The sequence below is a fragment of the Anomalospiza imberbis genome, chromosome 3 (genome assembly GCF_031753505.1).
Source record: "Anomalospiza imberbis isolate Cuckoo-Finch-1a 21T00152 chromosome 3, ASM3175350v1, whole genome shotgun sequence".
NCBI lineage: Eukaryota > Metazoa > Chordata > Aves > Passeriformes > Viduidae > Anomalospiza > Anomalospiza imberbis.
In genome coordinates, this window is record NC_089683.1 from 77,863,700 (window position 1) to 77,882,390 (window position 18,691).

Consider the following 18,691-nt stretch of genomic DNA (forward strand, 5'->3'; position numbering starts at 1 on the left):
GTTTGATGTAGACTGACTTATTTTTTTTTTTTTATTAGATTAAGCCGCTCATGTACTCATCAATCTAATCACAGTAGAATAATTATATAGGTCAATACAGATGGTTAAGTTTGGAATCTGTTGGACAACATCAAGCGGAGAATTGGGAGACAGACTGGGAGAGGAAATTTGCCTTTCCCAGAGATGCAAGCAATAGTATGGGGACCAGAGACAGATGTCTCAAGACTGTCCTATCAACAGTGGCGATGCTGCTGTCCTTTTTGCCTCAGCCTTTTTCCTAGGTTTTGTAGGAAGTATACTACAGGTTGAAGTATTGAGTGTTGCCTCCCTTTTTCCTTTCTTTTTGCTACCTTTGTAGGAAATCCCTGCGAATGATGGCATAGATCTGCTGCAGCTTGTCCTTAATTTTGAAACAAAAGATCCTCTCATCCTGTCCTGTGTGCTCACCAATGTCTCTGCTCTCTTTCCGTTTGTCACTTACCGACCAGAATACCTCCCGCAAGTACTTTCCAAGGTGGGTATGTGCAGACCTTGCTAAAATCACATCAGCTTTTTGTAGTGCAGGGCTCTTGGACTAAACTGCAAGAGTCAATCCTCTTGGTGTTGCTGTCAGGGAAGGACTATCCTTCATGTTAAAGATGGGAGAAACTGAGACTGAGGCTTGTCACAAGAAGAGTAATGTCAGTTAAAACAAAATTTGTAGTTCTTAGCCTTAAATCTTAGTATTAATTACATGCTCTGGCCATGTTTTATTTCAAGGCCTCACTGTATTGATGATTTAATCTTTCAGCTCAGGGGGTCTTCACTGACTTCAATGAAATTGCATTCAAATCTTTATTACCTGTTCCTTGAGCTCAAAGAGACATGAATGCTAAATGTTAAGAAATTATTCTCGTTTTTTTTAATTTTCTCCTCCCTTTTCTCACAGCTGTTTGCTTCAGTTACCTTTGAAGTTGTAGAAGAAAGTAAGGTACGTCTGAATTATTATCTACTAATGAGCTATAACAGTTGGATCAAATCATATTCTAGTGGAGCCAGGATCCTGAGTCTGAAGACTCTGCTGAAGTAGGCTTCTAAGTATAGTTCTGCTCCTGAAAAAGCTGGGGAGTCTAGCTATTGCTGATTTCTGTGGTTGACACACCCTACTAAGCTTTGGCTCACAAACTTAGAAGGCCACAGGTGTGCTCCAAGTCCAGTACACTTAGTTCCCTAGTTAGTGCTGGCCTTCCTGAGAGTGAAATCCCTTCATTAGCTCCGGGTGTTCTTTCAGTCCTTGGTATAAATGGCTCTGAAGGATGACTGTAAACCCGCCATTTACCTAAGGTGTACCTGGAGTCTTGAAATAGTGAATAAGAGCTATGGCATCCTCACTGCTGAAGTACAGTTTGTTTGAACATGGACTGCTTGAGTTGACTCCTGCTTCAGAGGAAATTTGGTTGCTGCATGATTGTTTGAGGGGGCAGGGGAGGCATGGAAATGTTTTTTAAATCTGCTCAACAGCACAGAAATCTACATATAGTGAATTTGTCTCTTGAAGATACCCTGCATTAGCCTGAACTTCTGTTTTGTTGCATTGAAGTCTGTTGTGTCTGTCCAGGCTCCTAGAACTCGAGCAGTGAAGAATGTGAGAAGGCATGCATGCTCCTCAATCATAAAGATGTGCCGGGATTACCCTCAGCTTGTCCTGGTATGTAAATGCAACTGTCATGAAGAGTCTTGCCTCAGTTTCAGTTGGATTTTGTGGGATCTTCAGCTTCCATAGCTACAGTCTGCTTTCCTTGCAAGAAACATTTCTGTTGCACAAATGGCAAAGAGGTTCATTACCTGTACCTCTTTTTTTCCCTGCTGAAAAATTTTCTGCCCGAGGAGTTGAATTGTAGATTGGTGGGTTAAATGTAAAAGGGATGATGAGTAGGATACAAGCAGCACTGCATTGGTATTATGGGAATGTTTGCTGAATGTCCATGTTATCACCTGTGCTGGTCTCAGTTAATTCCTTTGCTGAAGACACTAGCATAGCTAATCACTAGATTTTCTTCTGTTACTTAACAGAATATAGGAGAAAAAGAAGAGTATTTGTTTTCTGGCTGAGCTTGAGGAGATCAGAAGACAAATACATTAAATTCCATGAGCTGTGTTTTGTTTGTTTTTCTGAAGTAAACAGTCTACCTGCAAGATTTTTTTAGATGTGTTTCTGTGGAGTGGGACCTAGGATTATAGGAGGACCATAGGACATTGCTGGTTTAAACAAAGACATTTTTGAAGGATCTTAATTAAGGTAATATGTAGGTTCCAGTCTGCATTCTGTAATTGATGCTAAGAACTGATGGGTTGGTTTTTGTTCCACTTTATTGGTCCTTGAGCTATAGCTGTCTCTTTCCTATGGCCAGCCAGACATCCTCACTAGAAGAGCCAAGGATCCACAGTTGCCCCAAAAGATGTTCAGAGGACTTTGCTGAAGAGGATGATTGCTAATGTTTGTACAAAATTATGGGTAGATGTGGTGACAGCTGGAGAAGAAAGGGAATAAATGCAAGAATTTCTGTGGCACTCATCGTAACCATATGAATTGTTACTTACCACAAGCAAATATGATGGAAGAATCCTAAGTCTGACCAGAGAAGCAAGGTGCTTTCTGTGAGCAAATAAAAGCACCAGAACTGTTTTGAGGTGTGACACTGCTCTAAGGGATATAACTACCTAGGGAGAGATTTCCTCTTATTTCAGTCATTCTGGAGAGTTAAAGTAAAATGGATGCAGGATAATGATAGAGGGGTAGGGAAGAATAGAAGTTCCCTTAGACTGAACATGCAGAGAAACTTGAGTGTGAGGAGGAGATGACTATGTTGAGAAAAGGTAACAGACATGCTCCTCCAGCTGTACAGTACACCCCTTCTCTACCTCCCCCAGAGGCCTTCCTCCATGCCAAATGTATGATGCTTTTCCACTTGGATGTGTTTTCTAGCCAAACTTTGAGATGTTGTACAACCACGTGAAACAGCTACTGTCAAATGAGCTACTTCTGACGCAGATGGAGAAGTGTGCTCTTATGGAGGCCCTTGTCCTCATCAGCAACCAGTTTAAGGACTATGAGCGACAGAAGGCTTTCCTGGAGGAGCTCATGGCTCCTGTGGCTGGCTTATGGCTCTCCCCAGAGATGCAAAGGTATGGGTTATTTTTCTTTCTGTTGGTCAGTTCTTCTCCAACATGGAGCTGTAGGTGTTGAGGAGGTAATGCCGTGCCCAGTAAGGAAACACACAACCCATAGGAAGATGGTGGGCTGCCTCTTGACCTCCTGTGCTGTGGGCAGTCATTGTGATAATAGTTCTCCTACAGTTCAGAAACTGCCAAGAGACTAAATGCTGTTTGCTGAAAATTTCTGGGTAAAAGTTGTTTAAGGTAATAAAGGAACATTCCCCAGCATGCTCAAAGCATTTATAGAAAATGAGAAATGAAAGACATCCTTGCTCATCCCCATGAGAAGGTAGGAAGCTGAGTTCTTACTAAAGCTGAGATGTCTTGCAGCTCTGGGTAGCTGAGCATGCAAAAAAGTTTTCCCAGCAGGGCTATTTTCATAAGAGATTTGAATATTTTAGATCCCCACAGCCCAAGAGAACTGATAATGTTTGGAGAGTGTACATATCTCTGATGCTTTTTAATCATGTTCCCATGTACAGGATGGAGTGCTACCTAGCCTCTTTAGCCTGCTCTGTATTTGTGTTCATTGACAGTGCAAAGCTCTGCTTAAATTCCCTGGTACAAATAATAAGCCATTGCTGTCTTTTGCTGCTGCCAGAGTCCTTTCAGATCCCGAAGCCTTTATATCCTACGTGGGTGCAGACAACAAAATTGCTGATCCACTCTTGGAAGATCCTAGTGGCCTGAACCGGTCTAGAGTGAGTATCATTATCAGGAGAGGTGTAATTGTTAATGAAAGGAGACCTGCCTCCTCCCATCCCCATTTCTCTTGTGATTGCACACGAAGTCTCCTGATCATATACTTCTTTAGATTGCAAAATAACAGGCTGGCTTTGCTCTTTAAGCTACAGTAAAGAGCATGCAGGCCATGCAAAATTACATTATTTATCAGAGTGAAACAAAACACACTGTTTCCTCCTCTTTGTGTAATAGAGTTTGGTTTTGGAGAAGCAATTGATTTACATAATTTTTAGAAATATGGCATAGTGAATTGTGCTTTTTAAACCAGGCAGTATGGAAAACATCATGCTCAGACTGGAGCACAGAATATAATTAAAATTCTTCTGAGGAGATTTGTATTGAGTTGTTAGCGTAAAGTCTTCACTTGAACTGCAAATGGAGTTGCTGTCCTCAGATCTGTAGAAGACACTGAAATGCAGTTCACAGAGACGTGCTTGTGATTTGGGGCTAATGCAGTTGTGCCATCTTGGATCCTGCATCTGTCCCAGCACATGGAGGATATGAGGAGCTGATTGTCTAAACCCTTACTTTTAGCAGTCTACCTGGCTGCTTGCATGCTCTTGAGATGATATGCATTGATGATTTGTCTGATAGTGAATTCCTAGGCCATCCTGCCATGGCCAGGGCTCTCTGAAGGTGATGGAATACAGCATGATCATTTGCTTCATTTTCCTGGCAGCAAACTCAACAGGGTTTGTTCCTATCACCAGGTTAGGCTCACTGGAGAACATTCCCTTTGAGATGGGATGATGACATGTTTCTCTGAAAACCTGTTGATTCAGACTGTGATCTGGCTAAGAAATGCTTTCTCCACATCTCTTGCTGCAGATAAGCTTTTGTGTGTACACCATCCTGGGAGTTGTGAAACGAGCTCGTTGGCCTGCTGCTACTGAAGAGGCAAAAGCTGGAGGCTTCTTTTTGGGATACCTGCCCAGTGGAACTCCAATGTACCGTAATCCCTGCACTGAGCAGGTCCTGAAGCTTTTTGACAATTTACTTGCTCTCATAAGGTGGGTCAAGTTGATTTGAAATCATTTATGTTGGCTTACAAATCTCTGAAAGCCAAACTGTGATAAATTTGTGGAATGCTCAGAGCATGGTTTGCCCAGTGAAGCCAGTGGGAATATGGGCTGGTGCCAGTGCCCAAGTACTGTTCCTGACTGTTCACAGTGGGGAATGGCACTGTGGAAACTGGAACCTTCTGAATGTTCATTGGCCTGGCCGGCAAGAGGCCATCAAAGCTAATGGGAGCTTGTGCTGGGGTTGCCTCCTCCACCTCCACTGCTATAGTTCTGCCACCCAGTTAATGATTTCTCAGCTAACATCTCTGCTCTGCCCTCAGCCCCTGCAAGGCCACCTCTCCTGTCACCACCAGGGCAGTCCCAGCTCTCATCGCATCCCGTTCACATTGTTCTCTCTTCAGTGTTAAATTAAGCTGGCTTTGCTGACCATGAGCAGCAGCCTCCTGAAGCACTGTCTGCTCTTGAAATCAGTGGATGCATACTCTCAGGCTGTTGCTACTATGCAGTGCCTCTCTGTGTGTCACCAGTGGTTTGTAGGTCTTGGGCAGCCAGGGGAGGGAGCAAGAGAAGACAGAAAAGGGAAATCCTGAAGAACACAGTTCCCAGAATTACACAAAGGAGAAGTCTCTCTCAGGGTAACTCCTGACACTGGGAGTTTGCCAGACTTATGGGACAATTTTGTGAGATAACATGTTACATACCTGAAAACTTGCTGCTCTGTCCTTGGCAAGGGCCTTTTGAGAAAGAGCATTTTCAGATCCACTTAGATTTTTCAGCTCCTGGGTTTTGTAAGGCAAGGGGCCCTGTTACCTGAGCACCATCTAGTCAAGTATGTTTAGTAATCACTGAGCTCAGGAATGTGCTGCTTCCAGACAGAAGCAACATGCTGGACTGTTGGGACAAGCACATGCTGTCATCGCCCATGCTGGCAATGTTTCTCATATCACTAAACTCTGTAGCACAGTGTGTGCTACTTTGGCCAGTGACCAGGTAGACCTACAGAATTGTGCTTGAAATGTTTTAGCTTTTTATCCTGGAAGGCTGAAGATCCTCTTGATGAGCTTTTGGGAGAGGTTAGGTAGAGTTGCCCTGAGTAGTGGTAGCCTCATGCCATTTCTTCAGTGAAAGCCTGTCATGTGTCATATTGTATGAGACCAACTAAACCAGTGCCCAAGGTACTGAAAAGGTTGCAACTGACACTTTTTCCTCATACAGTCACTGTCCCTACCAGAACCTGTGCCTCAGTAAAATCATTTGGAATCTCTGTTAAAAAAAACTTAAGAAACTGTCATCCAACTTTTGTCACCACTTCTGTGAAGAAGCAGAAACTCTGTGCCTGGGTTTTACCACCTCCAAGAGAACACATGAGCTATGTTCTCTATCCAGGATATACAGGAAGAGGCATCATGGCTGGTTTGGGATTTTTTTGAGATAATGCATCTATGTTGTTCAAGCATCTCTCCTGCAGACCAGAATACTTCTGTGTACATGGAGAAACCTGTATTTCACTCAGAGGTGTCTGGGCTTTTCTGAAGGCTGGATGCTCCAACAGGAACTAATGAATGATGTATTCAGAACAGTAGATCTTTATGCTTCATATTTTTCCATTGCTGCTGTTGGATATATAGGCCTTTGTTTGACAACTGCAAGCTCCTAGTTGTTCAGTGCAGGTGTTGATGATGCTGCTTATGTCTTTTTGGCAAAGCTGGATTTTGTGCTGTGGAGCTCCTGTTGTGTTCTCTGCTGACTTCAGATGCCTTTTCCATGTATGTCTTCCTCAGGCCCTCTTTAATAGGAGGAGAATATGGAATTTATAGCCTCCTGTCAGCAGGCAGGAGGTATGGGGATATGAGGAAGGCTGTGTGGCAGGAAAGCTGCCTGTGTTTAGGATGCCTTCAGGGACATAGTTACATTACTACATGGGATGGGTGCTTCTCTTAGATCTGTGCCATTAGGCAGCTCTGTATGGATAAGCAACATCCAGTGTTGCCCACGTGCAACACTGGGACAGTGCTATGGAAATCCCTGCAGGCTTTGTTGGTTTCTGTGTAAGCAGATCTGCAAGTAGCAGTAGCATGGATCCTGCTGAGCAGCTGAACTGAGCACCAAGTCAGGCACCAGTGTGCTAACAGAAGGAGATTTTCAGGCTGAGCAGGTGGGTCCACTGCTCTCTGGATAGTGTGTGGCATTCTGCTGCTGTGTTAGCAGACAGAAGCAGTGAAGCTATTAAGCCACTGACTTTTGCCAGGGTAGTACGTAGCTTGAAGGTAGGTCATGGGTGAGATCAATGAACTGAGAAGAATAAGGTAGTTGAGGTAATGGAAAAATAAGGTAGCTTTGAGTGGCATCTTATTGTGCTTACCTGTATTTGTCTCTTGTCGCTGTTGAGGCAGGGACGGGAATTAAGAGACTCCATCTTCAGAAGGCAAAGAATGAACTTCATTAACAAGTAGCGTTCCTCTTTTATAGCCAGGATTGCTAAGGTGAAATATGATTGGTCTCAAAGTGAAAACCTTTCGCAACGTTGGTGGACTATGAATAGCACACTGTGGTGGAACATATCTATAAACAATATGAACAGAAAGAGAGATAACAATTGTTTGAATTCTTTCTCCTAACTTTCCCAGGCTAGGCCTGGAAGAATTCTCTCTCTTTTCTCTCTGACTGAACTGAGAATATCCACAGTTTCCATGTTGGTAGCTGAGTTAAATGAATTATTTTGAGGTTGCTTTATTAATCACTGCTTGCAGTTTTCAAAGTAATGATTCTCCTGTCCTCTGTGGTACCTCATTTCATATAGGTGTTTTCTAGCTTCTGGCTTAAAATGTTCACTCCTGAATTTAAACCCAAATCATGATTTTCAGCCACCTTGGTGCATTTCTGCAGTCAGTAGCTGCATTACCTGATTGGTGCAGAGCCTTTATTGTGCTGGGATTTTGCTCGTGTTTTGTTGCAAATTACGTGCTCACGCTCAGCAAATGCTTTGCTTAGACAAATGTTTTTTGGAACTCCTGATGATGAGATGCTGACATTGCCAAAGCATTAATGTTGGTGAAAGAATTCTTGGGTAGACATGGATGCTGTAGGCATTTTCATTGTAGAGAACTCCAGCTTTGTAAAAAGATTTTTCAGTCATGGACTGTCCTAAAGGACTCATCTTCTGGTTTACAAGCTGTTCTCCCTAGGCATCAGATACTCTTTCTAGCAGACCTATGACCATCACTGAAAATTCCCCAAGTCCTGCCATATCCTTTGCTTGTCCTTTCTAAAGCATAAATGTCTCTTGAAATTAGTTTTGCTTTGTTTTTCTGTGTGTGGGGTGCCCAGGAGTGCTGATAAGTCTCAGCTGGAATATGCCTAGGGTCTACATCATCATACATGAGGGCTGTTGGATGCCTTTTTAACTCCTGTAGGGAGAGGGTGGTTGGCCATTTTCTCTCCATTTCCACTGGGAACTTGCTAAAGTATTAAGAGAGCTTGCCCTGTAAGTGAACATCTGCCTCCCAACTCTCAGACTTAAAAAAATGCTTCAAGGACTCTGAAACAACTAAGGACCGTGACCACACCTTCAGGATATGACTGTCTGGCCTGTCCTGCTGGAGTTAGTGCACTGTGATTTCAGGGTTCACCTTTGCAATTTCACAGTCCCTGCATTTGCCCCACTGGCTTTCTGCCCAGCATGAGGCAAAGGCAACACTGACATGGATTGGACAGGAGACAGACAAGAGATTATTTTAGTGGCTAGGTTTCAGGATAACCTCAAGCAAAAATGTATAGCTTTTTGAGTCAGTGGGGCGGCATTAACCAGTGTGGAAGCTGGGCTGTTCCCTGGCCCTTCTTGGCAAAGAAGAATCAGCTTGTGCCCCTTTGAGGCCTGTTGCATGGTGTTAGATCCAGACCAGAATGAGAGTATGAGTCATTAAGAAGTCATTTCTGTAGCTCTTTCTCATGAAGTTCATATACTTGCCTTCCTCATGTGCAGTGAGCAGGGAAGTATTTAACACTTGGAGAGAAACAGGCTAGTTGCTGTTTTGGAGCTTTCTGCAAATGGAGGCAGACATCACTGCATCACAGTTGCCAGAATTATGAACATAGACCTTTAAAAAAAAAAAACAAAAAAAAAATTACTACATGAGTGAAAGCTGAGACTCTGGACATCCTGAGGTCTGTCCACCCTCCCTTCCCCCAGCCATTCCCATGTACCCCCTGCTTTGGGAAACGCTGCTCGAGGAGGAGATACTGAGTTGCCCTTGATCACCTCTAGCAGCAGGTACAATGGCATTGCAGTTTTGGAGGAGGCTGCAGGATTTGTGCTGTGTGCAGCTGGCGACACCCAGAGTGGAGGTCTGAGGTCTCAAAGGAGAGAGGTAGGTGAGAGAGACACCCCTGCCGACTCCAGCTCTGAGTGTCAGTACCCTGGCCAAGAGAAAGGACCCATTTTGGCCTGGATGGCAAGAACCAGCCACCCATGACTGAATTGGTGTCCCTTGCAGACAGCTGACAGTGGCCACTTCCTATGACGCATAACTGTTCCCAGCTGGATGTGTTGTCCAGGGCGCACGTGTGCCTGCCATGAGTAACATCTGATCGGACTGATGTTCTCACTAGAGTCTCTCCAATGCCACCTGCTATTCTGGGGACTGTGACCCATCCCTGAGGGGCAGTGTGTGTATTTTGGAGCTGAAACAGCCCCTCCCTCTGCAGGGGCCTTAGGTACGGCAGTTCTTTTGAGATTACAGAATCCATGTCTTGTCAGTTCTAAAAATACGTTCTCTGATCCCTTTGGCCAAGCTAATAAGTTGTTCCCAGCATCATCTGGAGAATTGCTGGGAGTTTTTACTGCTGGTGCTTGCAAGGGGTGGGATGAACTGAAATAAGTGGAAGGGGCAGCCAGGAGATTCAGGACATGAGGTGGAGTCACTCCATGTCTCTGTTGGGTCAGCTTCCCCAGTATTTTTGCAGGTGGGAAAGGGGGATCCCATGCACACGTGCGTGGTCTCACCTTCCTCATCATCTGCCTCAGAAGAGCTGTCCACAAGCTGAAGGAGAGGATTCCACTGTCAAGGGCGAAAAGGGATTGATTTACACAAGTATAAACCAAGTGCTCTTCTGTTTCAGGACTCACAACAACCTCTACATGCCAGAGATGGTGGCTAGGCTGGGGGATACATTTGCAAAGGCCTTGGACATGCTGGAGGTGGAGAAGAATGCTATTCTAGGTAAGAGGTTTCTCTTCAGGAGGAATGTGTGGGCAGATTCTTAGAGATATTTGAGTTAGTGATCTGTCCAGTGAAATAAGGCTGGAGGACCAGCTTCTTCATAGTATTTGCAGCTCAGCTGTGATTTGAACCGGCTGAAACTAAGATGTAAATAAGTATTGGTCAGACACATTGGTTTCTTCTGCATGCATTGAAGGGTACACTTCCATGTGTAAACTGTTTATCCCATAAACTTCCATAAACTGTTTATCCCATCTGTGGGATGATGGTGGTCTCTGCAACATGGCATTTCAGGCTGCAGAGGCTGGAGGGTGCTCTAATTGTCTGCCTTTGAGCAGAATTAGTGCTCAGAAGGAGCCCTGAGTGCTGGTGCAGAGACCCGTCCTGGAGGGCAAGAGCCAAGTTGTGTAGTATGGCTCTGGCACTTGTTTCTAGACAGCATCTTAGAAAGAGACCTTTGGAACCTTCTTAAAGCAGGTTTGAGCCTGTGAACACAGAAGTCTTTCCAGCCAAGCAGAAGTGGGTGGTCTTGTGGATGAAGTGTGGATCATGACTTTGGGACATTGGGGTTTAATGTCAGGTTGACAGACAGTGAAATATTTTGGGGAAGTTGCTTTGTCTTTTTTTCTCCATTTCCTGTCTATAAAATGCAAACACGGTTCCTTTACCTGTTTTATGTGACTTTAAAAACTCTTGTGTGTGAGCCCCTGCACATAAAGCAGCAGGGCCTTGATCTCTGCTCTAAACTTTTTAATATCATAGTTCGACAGTAGCTTGTATCCTAGCAGAGAATACAAACCTAAAGAGATGAGCTATTAGAAGAGCTGCAACAACTGTCAGCTTTGCTGACTGGGTTCTGATAGCTCAAGTAAGTTCTACTTTGGAGAAATAAGGCAGCTACAACAACCACAGTGGAAACACCTCTTCTCTGGGTGCAACCAACCTGAACCTGGCTGACCTCTGACCTTCTGCCCCAGGGTTGCTGCACCACTTCCTATTTGGCTCTTGCCAAGAGCTTCCCTTGCTGCTGTCAAGCTGGCTGGGGCCTGCCCAGTATGCTCTGAAGGTGCACTGTGCTCTCTCATTAATGTAACTGAAGCTTATTCCTTCCCACAGGTCTCCCTCAGCCTTTGTTGGAACTTTATGACTCTCCTGTTTACAAAACAGTCTTAGAAAGGATGCAGGGCTTCTTTTGTACCCTCTACGACAACTGGTAAGAGCATTACATCTCTCACCACACTCCAGCACTGCACAGCCAGAGCAGTAGGTTATTGTGGGGTCCTAATTTCCTTTAGAGTAGACTTTTGATGTGAGCTGTATCCAAGCTGCAGAGGTGGCATGCAGCTTGTATTTACATCTATATATATACACAGTGGTTGTAACCTGCCACACAGACATGGAACAGTCTGTAAAAAGTACCTCAAAATGGGGATCTGCTTTTTGCTCTTCTGCAGTTAGGTAGTCATATTGGAGCACTTACCTGATATCCTGACCTAGTGTGTCTCCTTTGCCCCTTCTAATTATGTGTCAGGGTACATCAGCACTTGAAAGCACCTTGTAGTGCTTAAATGCTTAACTCATTGTCCCTCTGCAGGTATCCCAGAAAAAAGAGATACTGTGCTAAAATTCCTCTATAGTATTTGTTTCAGAATGTGACAGCTGTGTAGTCTCAAGATGATAGTACTTGTAGCCTTTGAAGATCAGAGACGTGGTACTTGTTATCTGGCAGACTTGTAACTAAGTTGTTTTTGTTGAAGTTTTCACATCCTGGGAAATGCGGGCCCCTCCATGCAACAGGATTTCTACACTGTTGAAGGTCTTGCCACCCAGCTCCTCAGCTCTGCTTTCAACAACCTCAACAACATTCCTGATTACAGACTGCGTCCCATGCTCCGTATCCTTCCATCAGTGTCTCAGGCCAGCTTGGGAGGGTCTGAAGACATAAATTTAAAGCCTGCATTGTTTTCAGTGTGGCCAAGACAAAGAAGGGTGATTGAGGAGGTAGACAAACAGGGATACGCCTGGTGTGGGTGAGGTATGATGCTAGGAAGGCACAAAGAGAACGAGCAGTGCATGGGGTCAGAATAAATGCAAAGGATTTGTGTGGTTCTGGAGGCATTGTGAGAGGTGAGTAGTGCCTTCTGATGGGCAAGGCAGCTTGGATAGTGAGGAACTTGACATTAGGATGTGCTTCTCTGGGAGATCATGCGGGTTTCCCAACCTGCTTTCCCAGGCTGGACACTCAGTCTCACAGCTAGGAAGTGGGTGCTAAGTGCCCTTAACTTTCTCAGCTGAACTGTCAGGGGAAAGAGCTGAATAACTGATGTTCTTGCTGTATAGAGATGCCACTTGTTAATTCAGGTCTGTGAGAAGGTGGGCTTTCAAGTGTCTGTCCCTTGGCCTCCCAGTGGAATGGACTGGCTTGGGCAGTGTGCTGCAGTCTCCCTAGCAGCTGGCTGTGTTGGATCTCTTCCTTAACTGGTCTGTGCAGGTGTGTTCGTGAAGCCTTTGGTACTTTCCTGCCCTGCAGAATACTACGAAACCCTTGTCTGCCCCATGCTGGGACCACTCTTTACCTATCTGCACATGGTAAGAAACAGCTTGTTCAGTGCCTGTTCCTTGACATCCCTGACTCCCTTTAGCAGCTGGCAGCAACATGTGGGAATGTTGGCTCTACAGAGCCAGCAGAGACAAAGGCAGAGCCTTGATGCTTAACGATTTTGATGATGTTGAGTGGGGGGCTTTAAAGTGCATTGAACCCTGGCTGTTGCACAGCAACCCTTGCTGTGAGTTCAAATCTGTGGACATGAACTCCTCAACCTGCAGCCCTGATAGTTTTTGGGATTGTTTATGGTTTTTATTCCTGTGTCCTCTCATTTTCATGACAGCTCATTCACATTCCAGCACACTTGATACCAGTTCTCCTGCCATTCAAAATGGGTCTTGGCATTTAAAGCTCTCGTGCTTCTGCCAGCAGATATTGCTTGGGTCTCCTTGCATTGTGTCCAGACTTAATCTTTCTTTCTGTCTTGAACAGAGGTTGTCCCAGAAATGGCAGGTGATCAACCAGCGAAGCATGCTCTGGTAAGCTTCCACCCCTTGGTACAAAGAGGGAAATGGGGTCTTCTATGTGGCCCTTTGCCCAGGAACATCCCTGCCAGCAAGGGCTGGAAGACACACTGGTGACTCATTCACTGTGTTTGGGTGGAGGGGTACTTGAAGACATTGGCTCCTGTCAAACTAAAACCCGTTCTCCTCAGTGAGGATGATGCTGCAGATGACAACCCCGAGTCTCAGGAGATGCTTGAGGAACAGCTGGTCAGGCTGCTGACTCGAGAAGTCATGGATCTTGCCAGTAAGTGAAATCAGATTAGGTCTCCCGAGATAACTGGGGAGTTTTCCTTGGAGTGGACAACAGGAATTCCCAATGTGCAGTAAAACTTAATTAGAACCACCATGGTATGTAACATAACCATGAGAAGGCAGATGTGAGACAGCCCTGCCAAAATCTTATCTAAAACCTAGTATGAGATAATTGAAAACCTTCAGAAGAGATATTCTTCCATTTGTTATATTTTAGGGCTCCATGGTTTTGGCACCATTCCTGTAGGAATCCAGTCCTGCAGGGAATTGGGTTCTCCCATTCTGTGCTTTGGAACTCTGTATGGAACATGGATTTGTGGACAAGCCAAGTGTAGAGCAGTTTTGTTGCTGGCAGTTGCCATGTCTCTAACCAGACGTAAGGGAAGAGTCTGTCTCCCAAAGCAGTCTCCCTTGTATTCCCTTTCTCCAACATCATTTTTGTGTCAGCATGGCTTTGTACAGGAGGACTGGGGAAATTGATTCCATGGAGATTACAGATCTCAATCTTCTATCTATTTTCTTGACTGGCCTTTTTGCTTTAAATCAGTGTTCTTGTGTTGTGGGCTTCAGATGGTTTTGCACATTCCTGGTTCTCAGTAGTAGGAAGCAACCACTGTGCAGCGGGTTCCACTGTGGGAAGGTGCTGTGGGTGGGGTGTTACAGCCTTCCAGGTAGTGCAGTATTGAGCTTTTATACTGGGCTTTCTGATTCCCTGTAAGAGCTGGGGGAGCTTGAAGCAGCTGTGAGCCCAACAGAGTCTGTAGGATAATCTCTGCATGTTCTGCAGTAGCATCTTCCCTTTTCTGCTCCTCTGACCTGCAACTGTTTTTGCAGCTGTTTGCTGTGTTTCTAAGAAAGGCGTTGAACAGAACACTACTGCTGCTGTAGATGGGGATGGTAAGTAAATGCCTACCTTTGCCTTTCCTGCCCTTGGAGTACACAAATGCTGTTCCTTTCCTGTTTCTTGAGGGGGTGGCTGGGCTGATGCTGGAAGTTCGGTGTCAGGGGTATAGGTTTGGAAAGAAGCCTTCAGCTCTGACCTGCCCAGCGTGCCTGGGGGCCACAGTAAAACCCAGTCTAGCCTGGAAATGAATGTCCTGTAGGGTTCACAGGTGACATATTGGAACAGCTGGTTCTTAAGGTTCTGAGAAGTGGGTTGAGGCCATGTTCACAGTGCAGCCTTTGCTCTGCAGATGATGAGGCGATGGCCACGGAGGTGACTCCCCCTGCCAACGCAGAGCTCACCGAGCTTGGCAAGTGTCTGATGAAGCAAGAGGTAAGAGCATGTGCTCTGACTGCCACCATCCTTTCTCTGTACTCTTTGTCACACTTGTCTGCTCTGCAGCCAGACACTGCTGCAGAGATCTAGGCTGCTGGAGCGATCCCCATGTGGGAATCACCTCTTAGGAACATATATGGCTTCTAAGGGCCTTGCAGAAGCCACAAAGCAAATGGGGGTTGGGATCCAGTTATAACACACAGCTGCAGAGCTTCAGCCCTCCTGGGGAAGAGGCCCTGGATATTCAGCCCCCAGGGTGCTCCCTGACTCTGCCTTCATCCTGGGCCCCAGTTTTCATCCAGCTTTATTCTTCTGTACTCTTTGCTGTGGATGCCTCAGAAGCTCTTGTAGAAGCTTTTGTAGTGACTTGAGAGTAGCAGCTGAGGGGAGTCCATGAGTGCTCCAGGGTCTTTCCCAGGGAGATGAAGGGAGCAGGTTAACTTAACACTGGTCCCTCATGGTTCTGAAGGTGCACACTGGGTGAACACCTTTTGCTAGAGCAATAGTAAGATGCAGGATTCTCAGAAGCTCCTGCAGATTCTCTGGATTGCTTCTTGGCTCCCATCAGGTTTGAATGCTGGAAGTAGAAAATAGTTCCTCTGACTGGTTTTCCCCTCTGACTCCTTTTCAGGATGTTTGCACTGCAGTGCTGATCACTGCCTACACATCCCTGTCCTGGAAGGACACCTTGTCCTGCCAAAGAACCACAACACAGCTTTGCTGGCCACTGCTCAAACAGGTACCTCTGGGAGGAAGAAGGGATTAGTTCTGGCAGGGTTGGAAGAGGAAGCTCTAAATGTTGTGAGAAGTGTGGCTGCTTCACCCCTGGGCACCTTCTCCCTCAGGAAGAGCAAGTTGTTGCAGAAAGGTGGTTATGTACCACCAGTATTTTGCTTCAGTGCTGACAGTGCTTCTTCTCCAGGTGCTTCCAGGAAGCCTCCTTCCCGATGCTGTGTCTTGGTTTTTCACAAGTGTGCTCAAGGGCTTACAGGTACATGGGCAGCACGATGGCTGCATGGCAGCTCTTGTCCACCTGGCTTTCCAGATCTACGAGGCCTTGGTGAGAAATTCTGTTCTTCATCCAAATGTGAGGTTGAGGAATGTGAGGGGAATGGTGAAAAGTAATCCCGTGCCTAGTGGGTAGGGGCAGAGGAGTTAATGGCCCCCAGTGAGGGCAAGGCTGTTACTCTAGCAGAGCTGTGTTAATGGTACTTCTCCATGCAGCGCCCTCGCTATGGTGAGCTGAAGGCAGTGATGGAGCAGATCCCGGACATCCAGCTGGACTCTTTGGAGCAGTTTGATTCAAAGCTTCTCAACCCAACACTGCAAAAAGTGGCAGACAAGCGCCGGAAGGATCACTTCAAGCGCCTCATCTCAGGTTGCATTGGGGTAAGTGATATCCTGGAGGAAAATTTCACAGCTGTATGCTGCAGAAGAGATGGGGTGGCTGGCCTGCCTCTTCTCACCAACCACCCCCCCTCCCAGCCAGGAGGCTGTAGTAGCATGTTCTTAAGTGTTTGTTCTGCCTCTTCACCCTGAGGTCCAGCAGAATGAGAAGTCCCTCCAGCAATTGCCTTTCACTGAGAGGCAGCGGGTACCTTGCACGAAGGTACCCGGGGAAACAGGGTGTTAAAATGTTTGTTTGAAGCTGCTGGGTGGGCATTGGACTTCTGTGAGGGTGGTGGTGATGGAGCCCTTGACATTGAATTAGAAGCTGGGGAGCTGGTATTCTAAAGGGGTTACCTCACTTGGTAACTTGGCACTTGTGAGAGGCCAAGCCTGAAATTCCTCAAAATGCAAGCACGGGGTTTGGCCTAGGGATTGCTCAGAACCTGGGGTCTGCCTCTGATGTGCAAGCAAGTTACCCCTGAGCTGAGTGGGGGTATGAAGACAGTAATGATTGATGCCTGCCTGTCTGTCCTCTGCAGAAGCCCATCGGGGAGCAGTTCCGCAAGGAGGTTCATATCCGGAACCTTCCGTCTCTCTTCAAAAAGGTGAAGCCATCACTGGAGACAGATGTGCTAGAAAACGAGGATGGAGAGGGCTTCAATGTACTCTTTGAACCCTGAGCCCGGGATGCTGCAACCATCTCCTCCCCTACCTTATAATTTGTCTCTCCTCATAGTAAGCACATTAGATTCTCCTTGTCACTGCCTCCACAAGCATTCATCTGAATAAAGCCCCTTACGGGTCCTGTCCCCTTCTCTTCCATACTCTGGGATGGGGCCTGCGGTGGCATTTGAACCAGTCAATATTAAGCTCTTCCCGTGACTCCTTTCCCTCCATTGGATGAGCATCTTTAGACCTCTGCTTCTCTGCAAGGTGGGAGCTGAGTCCATCGACCTCTTTAGGGTAAAGCCTGATCATCTTGTAGCCTTGGGTCACTCTTGCTCCACCTCTTCAGCCCTTGGGGTTTAGGATTAATGCAAAAGGCAGAGTAGTGTGCCATGTGAAAAGGGGCTACCCTAATCTAATCTTCCTCTGGGTGCTAGTAGCCAGGCTTTGTAGGGAACACATCGGACACTCCTGTCATGCTTATCAGCACTTGTCCCTAGCGGACTGGAATTCTGCTGAATCCGTTTCCCTCCAGGATGCTGAGCCTTGGGCTGAGGGCTGCGTGCCAGGAAGCCTAGCAGTGCTCTAGGATCTCCTGTGAGATCAGCCTTTCTAAGGTGCAACTGCTCTCTAGAAAGAGGCAGACACTGTCATATATATACATATGTATGTATAGATATGATCATACAGCTTGTTCTACCCAGAGCCAAATGGAAGGCTTTTACTTTGTGCCAGCCTTTCTTGGACATCTCTCAGGGGGAGCAGGACATATTTTTTTCCTAATTTTTTTTTCATTTTTCTGTGCCCTGTAGTCTAGAACTTGGCCAGCGCAGGGTAAATAAAATCTGGACCAATACCTGAAGCACCTGCAATCCAAAAGGGATCTCCTTGCCCTGTTGCAGTGGAGGTGACAGTAGCCTGTTTTTACCCAGCCTGGTACTTCCCAGAGAATTGCATAGTGGGGCAGGAGGGGCAGGCTTTATACTGCAGTTTACAGGGGGAGGCCAGGTCAGAAACTGGGTTTTAGATGTGGTGGGACTCTTATGAAGCCACTCCAGTCTGCAAAGCTGGTTCTTCTTACATGACAAATACTACACAATCTATCCTAGAGTTAGCACGGGAGCTAGGAGGGTCTGTCCAGAGCTACCTGGCAGTTTTGCCATCCAGGAGACAGAACAAATAATAAACTGTGGTAGGTGGAGAAGTGATGTCTCCACATGGTCAGACTGGACAAAAAGGCTGGGGTTGGGAGGTGTGGGAGTGCAGATAGGAAGAGCAGGCCTTGGGCATCCACTCACCCTCCTGCCCCTGCTGTTCCACCAGCACCCTCCACTTTCTTCCTAGCCTCAAACTTTTTTAACCTCTGAGCTAACATGGCTCCTGGCTCTAGCAAAGACTGGGTGTATTTATTGTGTTGTGATATTTTTAACATTCTGTGACTTCATGCTAGACACAAGGGGTTTTTGTAAAATGGATTTTAAACCTTTTTTGTAGGAATGTTTAAATCCGAAGCTGTCTCTGAACTGGTTGTGTTACACCTGAATGTCAAGTAAAGCTATTCCAGTTTCATACACATGGTGTCATGTTTCATTTTTATTCTTTTATCTGTTTCAATAAGATCTGAGGCCTCTGGTCTGACCAGACTGCCTGCCTGGAAATTTCTCAGCATTCCTTATTCCAGCTACCAAAAAGGGGACACCTTTGCTGGTGGTTAATACACTGTCAGGGAGGGGATGAACCATTCCAGACTATATAGTTTAATTAGGTGAGGGGAAAATTGCAATAGTTATTTATTTGTCACTGCTAGTTTATTT

At 45.9% G+C, this 18,691-nt stretch overlaps 1 protein-coding gene across 1 annotated transcript in view; it reads left to right on the plus strand.

Annotated features, from left to right (window-relative positions):
* The window catches only part of XPO5 (exportin 5), a 30,053-nt gene extending 11,605 nt beyond the window's left edge, over positions 1–18,448 (plus strand). Inside the window, exons 16-33 of the mRNA XM_068185262.1 lie at positions 359–514; positions 929–970; positions 1,598–1,687; positions 2,966–3,165; positions 3,797–3,896; positions 4,768–4,949; positions 10,080–10,180; positions 11,297–11,393; positions 11,938–12,074; positions 12,672–12,769; positions 13,218–13,264; positions 13,441–13,535; positions 14,378–14,440; positions 14,737–14,819; positions 15,454–15,561; positions 15,745–15,882; positions 16,047–16,211; positions 16,751–18,448. Of these exons, the coding sequence (XP_068041363.1) occupies positions 359–514; positions 929–970; positions 1,598–1,687; positions 2,966–3,165; positions 3,797–3,896; positions 4,768–4,949; positions 10,080–10,180; positions 11,297–11,393; positions 11,938–12,074; positions 12,672–12,769; positions 13,218–13,264; positions 13,441–13,535; positions 14,378–14,440; positions 14,737–14,819; positions 15,454–15,561; positions 15,745–15,882; positions 16,047–16,211; positions 16,751–16,891 (2,043 nt within the window). The 3' untranslated portion in view covers positions 16,892–18,448. The remainder of the gene's footprint in view (positions 1–358; positions 515–928; positions 971–1,597; positions 1,688–2,965; positions 3,166–3,796; positions 3,897–4,767; positions 4,950–10,079; positions 10,181–11,296; positions 11,394–11,937; positions 12,075–12,671; positions 12,770–13,217; positions 13,265–13,440; positions 13,536–14,377; positions 14,441–14,736; positions 14,820–15,453; positions 15,562–15,744; positions 15,883–16,046; positions 16,212–16,750) is intronic.
* Positions 18,449–18,691: the final 243 nt, after the last annotated feature.